This window comes from Rousettus aegyptiacus, unplaced genomic scaffold, assembly GCF_014176215.1.
Source record: "Rousettus aegyptiacus isolate mRouAeg1 unplaced genomic scaffold, mRouAeg1.p scaffold_m13_p_8, whole genome shotgun sequence".
Classification (NCBI taxonomy): Eukaryota; Metazoa; Chordata; class Mammalia; order Chiroptera; family Pteropodidae; genus Rousettus; species Rousettus aegyptiacus.
In genome coordinates, this window is record NW_023416311.1 from 7,211,401 (window position 1) to 7,226,793 (window position 15,393).

Below are 15,393 nucleotides of genomic sequence, written 5' to 3' on the forward strand. Positions count from 1 at the left end.
TCTATCCCCATAGTTATATTTCAGTGTTTATCTAAACTCTGTTCCTCCTTTTGGTGAAAGAAAAAAAAAAATCCATGTGGTAATAAGACCTTTAACAGGTGGGGTTTGGGCAGCTTAATTTCAGTAAGTATGTGATTAATGGAACCTTTCATCCTTAAGTCAAATATTTATTATTTGAACACTTCAGGTTGCTAATTTCAAATGCCATGCTCTTCTTTTCAGGGATTAAAAGTTATATTCTGCAGCCTGAAAGAATTCTGTCTTAACTTACAGGGTTTACTTTCTCATATATGGAGGTTCAACTGAGGAGCAACGCTATCTCACTGCTTTGCGGAAGGAAAAAGAAGCTTTTGAAAAACTCATAAGGTAACAGAGATCAGTGTGAAAGCACAAAATACACCGAAGGCCTTTGGAGATCCAGAGGCCTCTCTGTGGGAGGGGGCGGGGTGGGGTATCTAACAGCCCTCTGGGAAGGGGGCGGGGAAGCAGCTGGGGCGGATCATGTCCAGACAAACCAGGACGTGCGTCAGCAGCACCTGTGCCCTTTACCTCTTCTCTCTCTTCTCCATCTTCTCCGCTTGCTTTCCGGTGGTCTAACAAAATATTAGAAATGCGATGAGAGCTGCTTTACCGTTTATAAAGAAGTATAACATTGAACGTGAGAAATGTAACCTAAACACGACTTTTCTAAGAAATACATTCTTAGAGCAAAATTTTTCCCATCCCTTAGATTATGTTTTTTTTTTTTTTTTTTTCTCCTTGTACAAGTTCCATTTTCTGTGGGTGGCCAGAGCTGCTTGGCCATTTACTGGGAAGTACTTTTATAACCCAGGTCAGTCCAGATCAATAGACTCACTCTGGGAAAGTATTTTTGAAAAGGTGTAACATTTGTGAGAATATATGTGCATTTTTGAGAATGAGTGCCCTTGAATGTTCCAAATCCAAATAGAAAAGGCTTTTCAGTTTAACATAAGGAAGATGTTTCTAAGTGAGACGTTCGCAAGCTAGATGGCTACCTCTCTCCTCTGCAAGTGTTTGAGAAATCTGACAACCTCCGACCAGGGATGCTGTCAAGGGGATTGCAGCTTGGGGAGGAAAGATGGAGCAGATGATCTCTAAGGGGCCTCAGAAGCCAGGGCAAAGGCCAGGTGGGGCATCCTTGAGTTGAGCCAGAAAAAATTAGACCAGAGGAGACCATGGCCTGACTGGATGTGACCAGACCAGACCCATCTTCCAAGCTTCAGACAGTGGCAATGTATCAATGGCAATGAGAAGGCAGGAATCATTTTTAGTGACAGTTAGCCTGCCAGGGCCCTCGACAGGATTTCAAAATGGACAGTCATTTGGCTGTATATGCATAAAATATGCCCATTTCCCAGTTTGTCCAGGACGTGCATTCCTGGAAATTGGGGTATTTACTGAATCGGTGCCATTGAGTCCTTTTGGAGGGGCTCAGCACAGTACATGGGCATCACCTTTCCCTTCCCTTCCCTCCCTCTGTGACTGTGACATGCCTTGGCCGTGGATTCTTCCAGCTACTAGTCGTACAATTATTGGTCGGTCCTTTCAACCTATGAAAATATATTTTGTATTAACGTGTTCTATGGAATGGTTTATATGGCACATGTGTGTATACATGTTTTTTGAAAAAATATTTCAGAAAGCGTTATAACCAACCAGGCTACCTTTTAGTGCCTCTCTGTGTCTTCCAGACCCTCACTCTTTCAAGCTCAGGCAACAGATATTTATTAAGCATCTATTATGGGGCAAGCCCTGAGCGAATAGTAAAGTGCTGAAGTTACAGGAAGCAGAAGAAGTCTCTGCCTTCCTACAGCTTACCTTCTAGTGGAAAAGACAAAGCTTAAATGATTGTGAATATTCTAATAAGTAGACATGCAGAGGGCTGCTGGCTACAAAGGTAAAAGAGATGACTGTGATAAGAAAGTGTGTCAAAGAGACCCAACCCAGTGTGGGGATCAGGGACGGCTTCCCTGAAAAGGTGATGTTTAAGCCGATAAAGGAAGAATGTGTGCTAGTTACTAGGCAGACGAGGTGGACAAGGGTGTTGTGTTGAACAAGGGTGTGTGTGAAGGCTCAGAAGAGCAAGAGGCCTGTGAAGGTTTGAGGACTTCGAACAAACAAAACAGAAACAAACTCGTAAATACAAAGGACAAATTGAGGGATGCCAGGTGGGAGAGGAGTGGGAGGAGGGAAGCTGGGTGGAAAAGGTGAAGAGATCAAGATGTACAAATCAGCAGTTACAAAATAATCCTGGGGACGTAAAGTACAGCACAGAGAATCTAGTCACTAATAACTATGTAATAACTGTATGTAATAATAGCAATAACTGTAATAACTATGTATGGTGTCAGATGGGGACTAGATTTATCAGGGAGATCACTTCACAAGCTATATAAATGTCTAATCCCTAAGCTGTACACCTGAAACTACTATATTCAATGTCAAGCATAATGGAAAAAACTTTTTTCAATTTTTGAAGGATTTAGGCCTTATAAAGGCAGTAAGACAGCATCAAAGAGTTCTAAGCAGGAAAGTGACATAAGTATATTTTTAAAGGTTCGTTCTGATCGTATGTCAACTATAATTGAAATAAATACAAATATTAAAAAATTTTAAAAGTAAAGGCTCTCTCTGGCATCAAAACATGGACGGATGGAGCAGCGAAACTAGTAAGGAGGCTGTTGCAGTTGTCTGGTAAGATGTGGAAGCCAAGACCCCGTCGATGGAGAGGAGGCAACAGATATAAGAGATAGTTAGGAGGTGGAATGGAAGAATTGGTGATACTGGATGTGGGCCAGAACCTCCTAATCATTCCCTCACCCTTTTTAAAACGTCCTCTGCCTAAGGCATCTCTGATTAAAGTAATTGTCACCAGTTAAAAATGAGCACCTACAGCTAAAATACTCAGATTTTGTTATTGGTGTTCACCTTGAGGGTCCCCAAGACTACCCTAAGTTTAGAAGGACCCATGAGAATCAGAAAAACATGTATACCCACAGTTACGGTTTATTACAGCAATAGGATACAGGTTAAAATCAGCCAAGGGCAGTCCAGGAAAAGCCAGGCATAAGCTTCCGGAGGTCCTCTCCTAATGGAGTCACAGATGTGCTTTATTTTCCCAGCAGCAGTGTGTGACACCACACACGAAGTGTTGTCAACAGGGAAAGAAGCTCATCCGAGCAATGATGTGCAGCGTTTTTAATGGGGTTCAGTCACTTAGACACCGAGTACCTACATGACAGGCTCCACCCCACCCTCTGCCCCCCCGTGCATAAACAGGTATTCACCATAAATCACATCGTTGGCATAAAGCATCTGCTCCAGCTGGTGCTGTGTGGCCCCAGGCCTCGGGCACACAAAAACCCTCTTATCAGGCAGAATATTCTAGCGGATCAGAGCTCATTTCTCAGAGGCTGGCCAAGGCCCAGTCAGGAGGAGACAGGCCTTTCTGGGCAATGTGCAGGGTTTGAGCAGCCCAGGCATGCTGAGTCACCCCAGCCGAAGGCACCTAGTCTAAGGTGAGGAGGAGGACACCTGAAAGGCTGAGTAGGCCCCAGCCTTCCTTCACAAGGCTGCCTCTTCTCCAGGACATCAGGGAACCCAGCCCCCAAAGGAGACAAGGCTGCCTCTTCTCCAGGACATCAGGGAACCCAGCCCCCAAAAGAGTACATGTAGGAGATTGTAGCAAGGTGTCGGGGACCATGTTCTCCCTGGTTTGTACAAAGTGATTCTACACATCAAAGGGCTCAGTTGCGAGGTGTGGATAAGCCCGGCTTGCACTGGAAAGCTCACTCGGCAGAACCTGGAACACGGACTGTCTCCTACTTTTCAATCTATGTAGTAATTTCCATACCAGATTTTAGTGTGATTTTATTCATGGTCTGGCATAATTTTCTAAACTCTCTCAGTGCTAATTGCCTACTTATTATAAGTCAGATCTTCCCATATTACACAGAGATGAGATAGTTACATTATTGAGAATGTTAAGATATTTCCTTTTCCAGGAAACCTGGGGAATTTGAAAAGTGTTTGTTTTGAAAAGCAATATATATGTGAAGTGCATCGCTGTGAGAGCATTTGCACTGAGCCCGTACTTACAGAAAAATTTAATTTGAGAGTAAGATAAGGTGCTTTTGCCAGGACCTCCCTGCGTGATGGTGTAGGAACAAGACAATGCGACTATTTAAATAGAGAAGAATGAATTAAACTAGCTGGCAGTGAAAGGGTCTTTTGATGGGACTAAAGATCAGTAGATTACGAATGACAAGAGAAAAAAAGATTACACTTCTAAGTATTGATAATAAAACGCTACCTGGGTAGAAAAATTAGAATTACATTCTGAATATACATAGTTTTGGAGAGCTCACTGTTTTTCAAAGGAAGGGGAAGGTTATTTGAAATGTCACAGTTAGAAAATACGATCACAAAATGGATCAGCATCAGGGCTTGAATCAAGGCCCATTAGAAGACTTTGAGTTCAGGGCCTCCTCCCTATAATGTCCTGTTGTACAAGCCACTCAGACCTCATCGAAGATGTCAAAGCAGAAATAGGAAACCTCAGTACTTCGGATTAAGCGGAAATAGGAATCTGAATATTTAAAAATTATTTTGTGCCTCTCACATAGGGTTACTTGAATAATTATGCTAAATGTTGAAAACAAGGGACCAAATATTTATAATTATGGTTAATTCTGTTAAATAATTTGAGTTGCTGGTTAGGAAGACAATATTTTCTTCACAGCTGTGGTTTCATTTCAAGACTATTTTTTTTTATAGATTCATTTTGTAGTTATAACATTTTATGGTAAGTTAGCAGTTTTATTTAACAATATTCATTGAAACGGTTGTAGAATTATTTGAAAATAACTGTTCAGTTTTTAGCATAATCAGGGATGATGAGGGGATGAGGTCACCACATTATAAGAAAAGTACATTTATAATAACAACTAACATTTATGCAGTGCTGATTACATGCCAGGCACTGTTTTGAGAGCCTTACATAAATTATATAATTCTTATAACAGTCTTTTGAGCTAGGATTTATTATCCCCATTTAATGGATGAAATTGAGGCACAGAACAATTAAATGTCTTGCCTAAGGCCACACAGCCAGTAAATGATTTCAAATCCAGGAAGCGTGGAACATCTAGAGTCTGTGTTGTAACCAACCTGCTGTGCTCTATAGCTACTCACAGATTAGAAATTAATCAGGAAATTGGGCTGCCCCATTTGTGCTATGTAGTACAGCCGATAACGTAAATGGAAATAAAGAGTCTAGCAGTCATGAGTGGCTGCCAGAGTCATTGTCATTGCAAAGAAGTCTTCAGCAGACAACACTTGGCACTGGCACTGAAAATAAGGAGGAAGAGGGGAGCTGGAACTATTGTGTGTCCCCTTATAACCTATGTATAAAATGTTGTGACTTCGCATTTGTTATCGTTTCAAATAGTATCACCTTTAAATTTATGATTTCTATTCTTGAGCAGTTATAGTTTGGTGGTGGTACCCTTCTCTAAAACTACCTTTATCATCCAGAGTGATTAGAAAATTCGTCCATCTAGTTTCATTGCCTTCAACTGGAAAATCTTTGTGGTTTTAATCCTTGTTGGAATTATTAGTTAATAGTGAAGATCCCTCTTCTGTTTCACCTTACCTTAGTTTCTTTTGTTGCAGTTTGTCAGTTCTACTTGTTTTTTCATGGTTGCTTTGTTTTCTCAACTCTGTTGCAAGCCCTACAAAGGAAGAGACCAAGTATAGCATACTATACTTGTTTTAAAAAATAAGACAATAGCAAAGATAAGACAATAGCAAACCTGCTTACTTTTCTTTGGTTATTGAGGATCTTGTCATGATCGTAGTTCCTGATTACAAATCTTAGTTATGACAGCACAGTCCTGTCCACCTACCAGGTATAAGGTACTGAACTACCTGAAGACAGGAGTTTTCATGTAGCCATATTTATATCCAAAGCACCTGGCACAGCACACAGTGGCCCGCTGTGAAGGTTTTTAAATAAGCGCGCCAGTGAGTGAATCAACGCTGCTGTACCGCATGACCTGAGATGTTGATTTCTGTTTGTTTGTTTAAATCTCTGTTGGAAATTTGTTTTCGTGTATTAAAATTGAGAATGTCTAATGGGGCCTCTCTCCTGGAACTTTTAAAATCAAAGTTCTACGTATGTATTTTCATTTTCTTAATCATTGATATTTTTTAACCATCCCTATTTATGATTACTCTGAAAACATAGGACTATAAGTAATTTAAATTATTTGTAATAATAACATATTAGCATGTTTTTATTAAAAGTCTCAGTAATCTCTCTCTGGCATTTTAATATACTTATTTCATGTCTGAAATTGTTTAAAGGACATATAGAATAGAAAATAACCAACAGCTTTTTAACTCTGGGAGCTCAGAAGTAACACCCAGCCAAGAAATTCTTTTTTCTTCCTTTACTCATCACGTGTGTATAATTACTTCTAATGTATTTCTTGTACTCTCTTTTACCATTGCAGTCATGTAAGTAATTTAGAAAAGATTAAAATCTGGAGTTTTGAAATTTGTTCAGAAAAATGTTTAGACCGTCTTTCTCCCCCAGGGAAAAAGCTAGCATGGTTGTCCCTGAAGAAAGAGAAGGCAGAAACGAAACAAACCTAGACCTGATGAGAGGCTCCGAGTCTGCAGGTGTTCCCGCAGACACCCGCAAGGCAGGTGAGTCCCGCCCTCCGCCTGCCAAGGAGCCTGTGAGGTTCTACAGTTTCTGCAGAAACTTGTTTTTTCTCAAGAAACTTAAAAATGGATATCTGCTCCATACCCTGGTCTTAGAACTGCCATTTATTAACCATGTGTCCTTCCTGAATCTGAGGCTCCTCATCTGTGACATTAGTGGGGTTGTGTTCCGTCTACCCCAGCTTGGAAATTAGTTACGGTCGAGTGTCGCCTTTAACTGTGGTTGGTGAGGCTCAGAATGTACGTTTGCAAAGAAACTTGTAAATGGTGAGTGGTTCTTAACTGGAAGAAGCCAGTTTAACTCATAGATAAATAGAAATTGTTTGAGGTGCATCCCTACTTCTCTTTCTGGATTTGTTTCTTGCTTCTTCGCACTTCTCCAGATCCCACGTGTGTGGTCCTCTCGTTGCTGCCCAGTGTCCGAACTGTGGCGTTCACCTAGACCTGCTGGATTCGAGTGCGCCACGATCCAGGAACAACCATTTCCCACTCCCCACGTCCCCATTTCCCTGAAACTGCAGCTGAAATGAGCCACGTAGCATGAGAAAAGCAATATTCTAACCTTTGGTGGGGTCAAGCACAGTTAGAGCAGTGGGTCTCAGAATATTTAAGAATAACCTCAGATGCTTGTTAAAACTGTAGATTCACAGGCCTCAGTCCATAGACAGTCTGACTCAATGGATCTGAAATAGAATCAGCATCTCAGGGGCTTCTGATGGCAATGGTCCTTGGATCATCCTTTAGGAAACACTGCCTCAGAGCATATAGGTCTGTGTGAAGAAGATTCTTACTAATTCAAGTAGGTCGGTGACATTTCATGCAGAACTTCAGAATGTAAAGCAGTGTGAGGAAGATAGATTTGAGGTATGGGTATCACACAGAAAGCTATTTACAGACGTCTGTCCTTTCGAGTTTAGTTCTCTAAGCCCTGTGTTAGTTTCCTATTGCTACTGTAACAAATTACCACACATTTAGTGGCTTGACACAATACACATTTATTATCTTATAATTCCAAAGTCCAAATGGGTTTCACTGGGCCAAAATGAAGGTGTCAGCAGAGCTGTGTTCCTCCTGGAGGCTCTAAGGGAGAATCCCTTTCGTTCTAGGTTCTAGAGGCCACTTGCGTTCCCTGGCTCATGGCCCCCTCCTCCTCCATCACAACCAGACCCGCTCTGACCCTCCTGCTTCCCTCTTTCACATATAAGACCCTTGGCTTTCCTGGAGAATCCAGAATAACCTCCCAGTCTTGAGATCCATATTTAATCACACTTGCGAAGTCCCTTTGCCACCTAAAGTCACATATTTATAGGCCCCGGGGATTAGGAAATGGACATCTTTGGGGCCCATTATTCTGCCTGCAACAGCCCTTGTATAGTCCTTAAACCAGCTTATTAGCATAACCTGGGAGCTTGTTAGAAATGCAGAGTCTTAGACCCTGTCCCAGACCAAATATAGAAAGTGTTCTTTACGACATGATTTCACTCATGTGTGGCATATAAAACTGAAAGTCGCAAACAAACAAGACAAACAAACAAAAACTCATACAGACAATAGCAGGGTGGTTACCAGAGGGAAGGGAGGTGAGGGGGAGGTAGGAAGGGTAAAGGGGGGTCGAATACTTGTGGATGGAAGGGGACTAGGCTTCAGGCGTGAGCACACAATGCAATATACAGATGACGTATTATAGGACTGTGCACCTGAAACTTATGTAATGTTATTAACCAATGTCCCCCCAATAAATTTATTTAAAAAAAAAAAAAAAGAGTAAATCTGGGTGGTAGGAACAGAAAAAGAAGAATTCGCTCTTTGACATCATCCCAGGTGATTGACATGCACGTTGGAGTGTGAGGAGCTGCGTTCCAAAGCGCTCTTGTTTTCCCTCGCTTCCTTCCATTTTCCCATCTCCGGACTTATCTATAAAAGCGCTCGAAACTCCAAAAGCGTTCACAACAGCTCATAAGGCAGCTTATTCAGCAAGCGTTCTTAGGCATCTGCTATGTGTGAGGCTGTGTCCTCGAATTGGGGAGTAAGTGACCAGTGGACTACGGCCAATGCAGTGACAAGGGACAAAAGGGGAGACTGCCGAGGGAGGGCGAGAGCACCTGCTGGTGTTTGTGAATCACCCTAAGTAAGGAATGCCCATAGAGCCTAACCTTCCTATGAGCTCAGTTTGTGCCTTTATGTACTCTGTGCATAAACCTTTTTGAAAATGTAGAAAAGATGTGGAACAGTAACACATAATATTATGCAACTGTACATCAGAGGTTAACGGCAGAAACAGATTTTAAACTTTAATTGTTATATTCCATCTCCGAGAGTTCGTCCTCAGTGACATCACTTCCAATGCCACTTTTTCTTAATAGGTGGCCAGGAACAGAAGGGCACACAGCAAACTATAGTCGTGGATATGCGTGAGTTTCGAAGTGAGCTCCCATCTCTGATCCATCGTCGAGGCATCGACATCGAACCAGTGACCTTAGAGGTTGGAGATTACATTCTGACCCCAGAAATGTGTGTGGAGCGCAAGAGTGTCAGTGATTTGATCGGCTCTTTAAACAACGGCCGCCTCTACAGCCAGTGCGTCTCCATGTCCCGCTTCTACAAGCGGCCGGTGCTTCTGATCGAGTTTGACCCCAGCAAGCCCTTCTCTCTCATGGCCCGCGGCGCCTTCCATCCGGAGATCTCCAGCAACGACATCAGCTCCAAACTCACCCTCCTCACCCTGCACTTCCCCCGGCTCCGGATCCTCTGGTGCCCCTCTCCTCACACGACCGCCGAGCTGTTCGAGGAGCTGAAGCAGAACAAGCCACAGCCTGACGCGGCGACAGCCATGGCTGTGACAGCAGATTCCGAAACCCTCCCCGAGTCAGAAAAATATAATCCCGGTCCCCAAGACTTCTTGTTAAAAATGCCAGGGGTCAACGCCAAAAACTGCCGCTCCTTGATGAGCCACGTTAAGAACATTGCAGAACTAGCGGGCCTGTCACAAGACAAGCTCGCGAGTATTCTGGGGAACGCCGCAAACGCTAAGCAGCTCTACGACTTCATTCACACCTCGTACGCAGAGATTCTCTCCAAAGGGAAAATGAAAAAATGAACAACAGTGGCTGTTTTTTTATCCTATGACTGCGCTTTTCAGCTGCTCTTTGCCAGCCGTACTAGGTCATTATTAATCACTAGCTCGGTATTTCATTCCCTTCCCATGTTTTTAATGATCGCGCTATCTGTCTCCTAGGTCAGTGGACCAGAAGCCAGGATTCCTCCCTGAACTTTGCTTTCAGGCGCCCTTTACCTTGCCCCTGCCGCTCTCCTCCTCTCCTGCGCTGCCCCGGCCAGGGTTCATGCGTTCCATTTTTCAACGAGGTATGTCAGGATCAGGTAAAGTTTCTACAAGTGTTTATAGAAGGCCACGTTTGAGACAAGCTGAAATTTATGTTTCCTACACAGACAGATAACACACACAATTGTGTGTTCACCCCCTCTCTGTGGAGGGGCCCCCTGGAACACGGGGGAGACAGCTCTGCCCTTCCGGACCAGATGTCTTTACTACATCTTCCCCAGCCGCACACTTCTCCCGCCCGTCTGCCTCTACGAAAAGTTCATGGGAACTTCTGCCTGCCAATTTAAGACAGCCACCCCTAAAACTGGCCGATTAATTTTCTAGCCACCTGAGTAGATGTAGATCTCAGTTGTTCAAAACTAGTATTTTTAAAACATAACATGAATTACATATTTATAGAATTTAATGGTGTAAGTGAGGAACCCTTAAAATTCTGTTTTTACAGATAGATACTGAACCTCTTAAATCCTGGAGATCTCTAGGAGCCCAAATGGCTAGTTACAGAGTCTCTTAAGATAGCAGTCCCCAACATTTTGGGACAAGGGACCATTTCGCTTGCTTGCGTACTGGTCACCTCCTGCTCTGCAGCCCAGTTCCTAACAGGCCACAGAATGGTACCGTTCCACGGCCCCAGGGTTGAGGACCCCTGTCTTAAGACTTCCTCTTTCCCCAGACTCTCTTCACACATCCTAAGACCACCAGCACTATATCATCTTGAAACGCAAAGTAAGCTCATCCTCTCTTTGATTCGCTACTTCTCGCGTTCCTGTGCCAGAGTACCTCCTTGCATCTCTGTGTGAGGACGAGCAAATGAGTGGCCCAAAATATAACATTTGGTTTTCCTTCCTTGAGTTGAGATACAAGGACAGTAAGTAAATGGAAATCAATGCAGAGATTATATAAAAAGTCTAAAGAAATATAGTTAAAAAATCGTAAGGAAAATGATCTCATTCTAAACCTTCTGATTTAGTTTAGCTTTTTACTGGGGTGTACATACAGGGCATTCATAGCATCATTGTGCCGTTTTTAAGCTTTTATATTTAAACATTATTATATTAGATATTGCTCACATATTTACTAATGAGTAGTAAATTTTCTACCTCAAGAGCTGATATAGACATCAGTTCTGCTAGCCATATCACGTAGTTTAATGTTTCATCAATGTCAGCCATGTTTTTATTTGTCACACTGTTTGAACTCAGAGGATCGTGTAACACAACTTTAACCAATGTTCTTTTAACCATCCTTTCCGAACTAAACCTTTCATACCGACATCTTGATTTCTTGGTATGTTAACATGTTAATACTGTTAAAGTATATGTGGGTTTTGAACTCTATTCAAGGGGTGCTACAAGAATGAATTGAGGGGACCATACTGGTAATCGTAGAACTCTCTACAGTGATTTTGGACAGTAGAGAAGAGGAGAAGAAATAAAAATTAGTTTAAGGAAGGAAGAATAAAGATTTGGGCTATGATTTTGTCCCAGGGGTAAGAATATACCTTTGCAGATAAAAAACAAAAATGTCCGCTATACATATATTAGCTTTCACTTTTGTATATATGTGTTATTTAAGAGTTTAGTCAGAGTTGAAAGTACATTAAAGTAGACATGCCACCTCAACTAGTCATGATTATTATAATTTTTCTTCACGCTATTCTAACACTTCTGCTGGAGTTGTGTAATTTCTGTTTTTCTCTTGTATAATTCCCCCAGCCTTTTATTGTTCTTTCATTACATAAAAGGAAAATCCTAACATAGCACATTCTTTGATAAGAGTTTCACTCCAAGTTTTCAAAAATGGCTCTTTTTAGAGCAACCCTTTTGACAGTCCTTATTATCTAGTACAACAGAGATCAGCGTCAATTGCATTTAGAGAGCCAGTGTCCTCTGACTCTCAGATGCTGCTACTGCCGTCGGACACGCTGGACATTAGAAGACAGACGCGTGGTCTCCTGTGTATTGGAATCACGAGCTCTGACGTGGTCATCATAGGTGGAAGGCTCTCACTGCCACTTCCTCTGCCAATGAAATAAATATAGCCCAGTGTGTCCCCAGTTGTGGAAAGCCTTCAATACAACCATCATATATTTACTTTTATCAGATATTTTCTTTTGGACATTTTTGCAATCTAAGAATTTTTGACAAAGAACTTTTGGTGCACAGTTGCAAATTTACTAGATCATTTTATTTTCTAGCATCATCTTTTTTGCCTTTTTCTTTCAAGAGTGTAAATATCCAGTTTACTTATGAACTCATACTTAGCTTTTTTAAAATCTTTTTTAAAAACTTGAGATCAACATTCTATTTTACATTTTTTTTGCATATAAATTTGAGCATATGAAATATTGCAAGAAATAATTTTCAGTTTTGTTTACATGGTAGTGCCTCTCGATATTTCCTTAAATTACAGAAAAAGAAATCATTTTTAATAGTGGCCATAAATAATATCCTTTTGGAAATAAGTTGCTGTTTTTTCAATCTGAGGCTTAGGAGACTACATCTCCATATGTTTGAATACTTCCAGAGTGTAGGGTCCCAGCTCACAAGGGACTGAAAATAATTGTCCTATGTATCAACCTATTGGAACACAGAGGGTTAAGTCTAGGTTTGGTTGTGTTGAGATAACAGAGTATGGAATTAAAAAATGGCCTTGGGCAGGAAAACCTACACTGAAGTGGTTGGGGGGAAGGACGCAGACGTTATTAGTCTTTGCTTTTGTTTTTCGAGCATAATTTGATTTTCCTTTGGCTCAGAAAATTCTTTAGGGAAATTCCCTTCTCTTTGGTGTTCAGCGTAACCTAGAAATGTCCTCTTAAAAACCAACGTTTCAGGAAAATTCTTTTCTCAAACGTGGGTACATGAAAATTTATCCAATCCTCGACATGAGTTGTCATTTTTCTTCATTATTTCGCTTTCTATTTTGGTTTATGGCTCTTTCCTGTTCAATTCTCAACTTCAGTGCTTAATTTGCCATCTTTATCCACAGGTTTTTGATAGCCTACACCACTGTTGTTTTTTAAGAGTTTGTAAGCCAAGATTTGGACAAGAGGGAAACAGAACATAAGTTTGTAACAGAGTTCGTGTGTTTGTTTTTAATAAAATATTGTTTATTCAGTATTTTCCTCAACATTTCGTGGGCAAAGTAAAAATAATAGCGTATAGTGAACAAGCATAGATTCCCAGTGCATTATATTTACCAGCGTGTTGGTAAATATAATTTAAACTTCAGAGAATATTTAATTTGGTTTATTTTTTGTTGTATAGAACAAACAATTAAAGCTGAACTGCTCTTAGAAACTGCTATTGTGTTTGACGTGCTCGGTAAACCTACTTTCTGAAGCGTCAGTATATTTTCAGTGTTTTTATTTTGTAGCATATCTCTTTAAGGAGCAGGGGAAAAACTTTCCTTCTGAAAATGCTCATTCGTTGACATGTAATGAATACGTGGTGAGCACAATGCCTGGGACATCTTAACAGAGATTAATTTCCTGCCACCCCTGACTCATGTATTTTTGTTCCTTTAACGTCAAAGTTAGAAGAAGTGAATTTATCCTTTTGACACATCTGGAATTTATTGTAATCTCTTAAACAAGTTTAATCATTAACAAATCGGTTCATTTCTATGACTTAATTATTTTTGCTTCTGCTTTAAAGTGTAGAACCAAATCCCTTTTTAACAAGGCACAGGGCAGGTTATTTTTCACAACGTTTTAATGTCAGGATAAAAACTAGTAGAATAATTAACTCTTTCTTACTAGTAGTGATCTAATTCGCTCGTGCATTATCTCATATAATCCTCATAACGAAGCTATAAAGGCACTATCATTTAAAATCCTCTTTTACTGTGGTGACAATGAGGCTCAGAGAGGTTAAGTAATTTGCGTCATGTCACCCAGTGGTAAATGGTGGAACCATAATTTGAACTTAAGCAGTCTGGAACACTGGTAGTGAGCGGGGGGAGGAGAGCGGGGGACTGGTTAGTGTCTACCTTCGTGTATCTCAATTCAGGTATGTCACAGAAACAGCAAAGTGGTTTTGTCCTAACGCATCTCTGAGTTAATTAAAATTGTCCAGAGCAAGTATGCAAAACTTGGAAAGAGGTCAAAGAGTACCGTGTAGAGTTGGCTATTGTCTAGTAGCCTGTGCTGCCTGGGGATTATCTGATTTTCTAGGGCTGTGAACCTTTTGCTGACTAATTAGGAAGGCTATTTTGCAACTTTATTAGACCAGACAGGTTTACTAGTAGAAACCTGATAACAATACAGGTTTACCCCAATTTTCAAAAGTTTACCTTATGCCACGTCGCTTTTATGAAAGCCCCTACATTAGTACCTATTTTCGTTAAGTGAAAGAAATCTAAAGAGGGCTTTCACTTTTACAAAAATGAAGCGAAACGCAAAAATAGCGTTCAGTGTTTGTTTTGCAGCGAGCTGTCGTAGAGGCAGCAGGTGCCCGAGCAGCGAGAGGGGCCCCGCCAGGCCGCTTCCCAGGGGACTGCACTTAGGCTCCAGCCTCCAGCCGCCATCGCTCTGCACCCCCTTGGTGAGCACCTGCGCTTCATCGGAATCTGTTTTGTGCGTCCGTCAGCAAGATGTGTCCGAAGGTATCGGAAAAGCCCGAGATTGCTCATAAGGGTGTACCGCTCAGTGTAAAACTGGATGCCATTGAGCGTTTAACTCACACGGAACAAAATAAAGACGTCCGTGGACCTGGGGACACTCAAAAATGTTTCCATAGAACGTAAGGGCAGTTGCTGCTTTGCTTTATGCCATCTCGGCTCACGAAAGGTTTCGTAGGAACACCACCTTCAGATGGAGGGGGAAACCTGTGCAGGTGATTCTCGTCCAGTAGCATCGCAAAGGTTGTGGCCCAGTGGGACACTAGTCAGTTTTGCATTTTTTTTTTTCTGCTTTCTTTTGACTGACTGACCACCTACCAATCTCTGGGTCCCTGAATTTTCTTTCGAATCAGTCTTAACACATTACTGGTTTCCTCATTTATCGAATCAAATAAAATCTTTGATTTTTTTTTCTATTTGTGCAAGAGTCATGTTTGCGATGTTCTGAAAATTGTACTTTGCAAATGGTGTTGACATGAGTTCTCATATAATGACGAAACCATGTGTCCGGCCTCATTCATCCTCACGTTAAGCCTGTTAACTAGAAGACAGACAATACACAATGTTTCCATAGAACTTAAGGGCAGTTGCTTCTTTGCTTTACTCCATCTCGGCTCATGAAAAGTTTCGTAGGAACACTACACTCTATCTGCGTGTGTCTGTATCTGTCTGTATATATATTT

General features: G+C 41.4%; 1 protein-coding gene across 2 annotated transcripts in view; it reads left to right on the forward strand.

Moving 5' to 3' along the window:
• Nucleotides 1-15,126, forward strand: part of ERCC4 (ERCC excision repair 4, endonuclease catalytic subunit) — a 30,168-nt gene extending 15,042 nt beyond the window's left edge. The window contains exons 9-12 of one of the 2 annotated variants that reach the window (XR_004952559.1): nucleotides 274-366; nucleotides 6,620-6,732; nucleotides 9,114-10,113; nucleotides 14,519-15,126. Coding sequence is in view for 1 of the 2 variants with exons in the window: in XM_016129789.2 (XP_015985275.2) it covers nucleotides 274-366; nucleotides 6,620-6,732; nucleotides 9,114-9,847 (940 nt within the window). In the remaining variant the exon portion in view is untranslated. Of the gene's footprint in view, nucleotides 1-273; nucleotides 367-6,619; nucleotides 6,733-9,113; nucleotides 13,393-14,518 lie in introns of those variants that run through there. The other variant, XM_016129789.2, reaches the window with a different exon arrangement.
• Nucleotides 15,127-15,393: the final 267 nt, after the last annotated feature.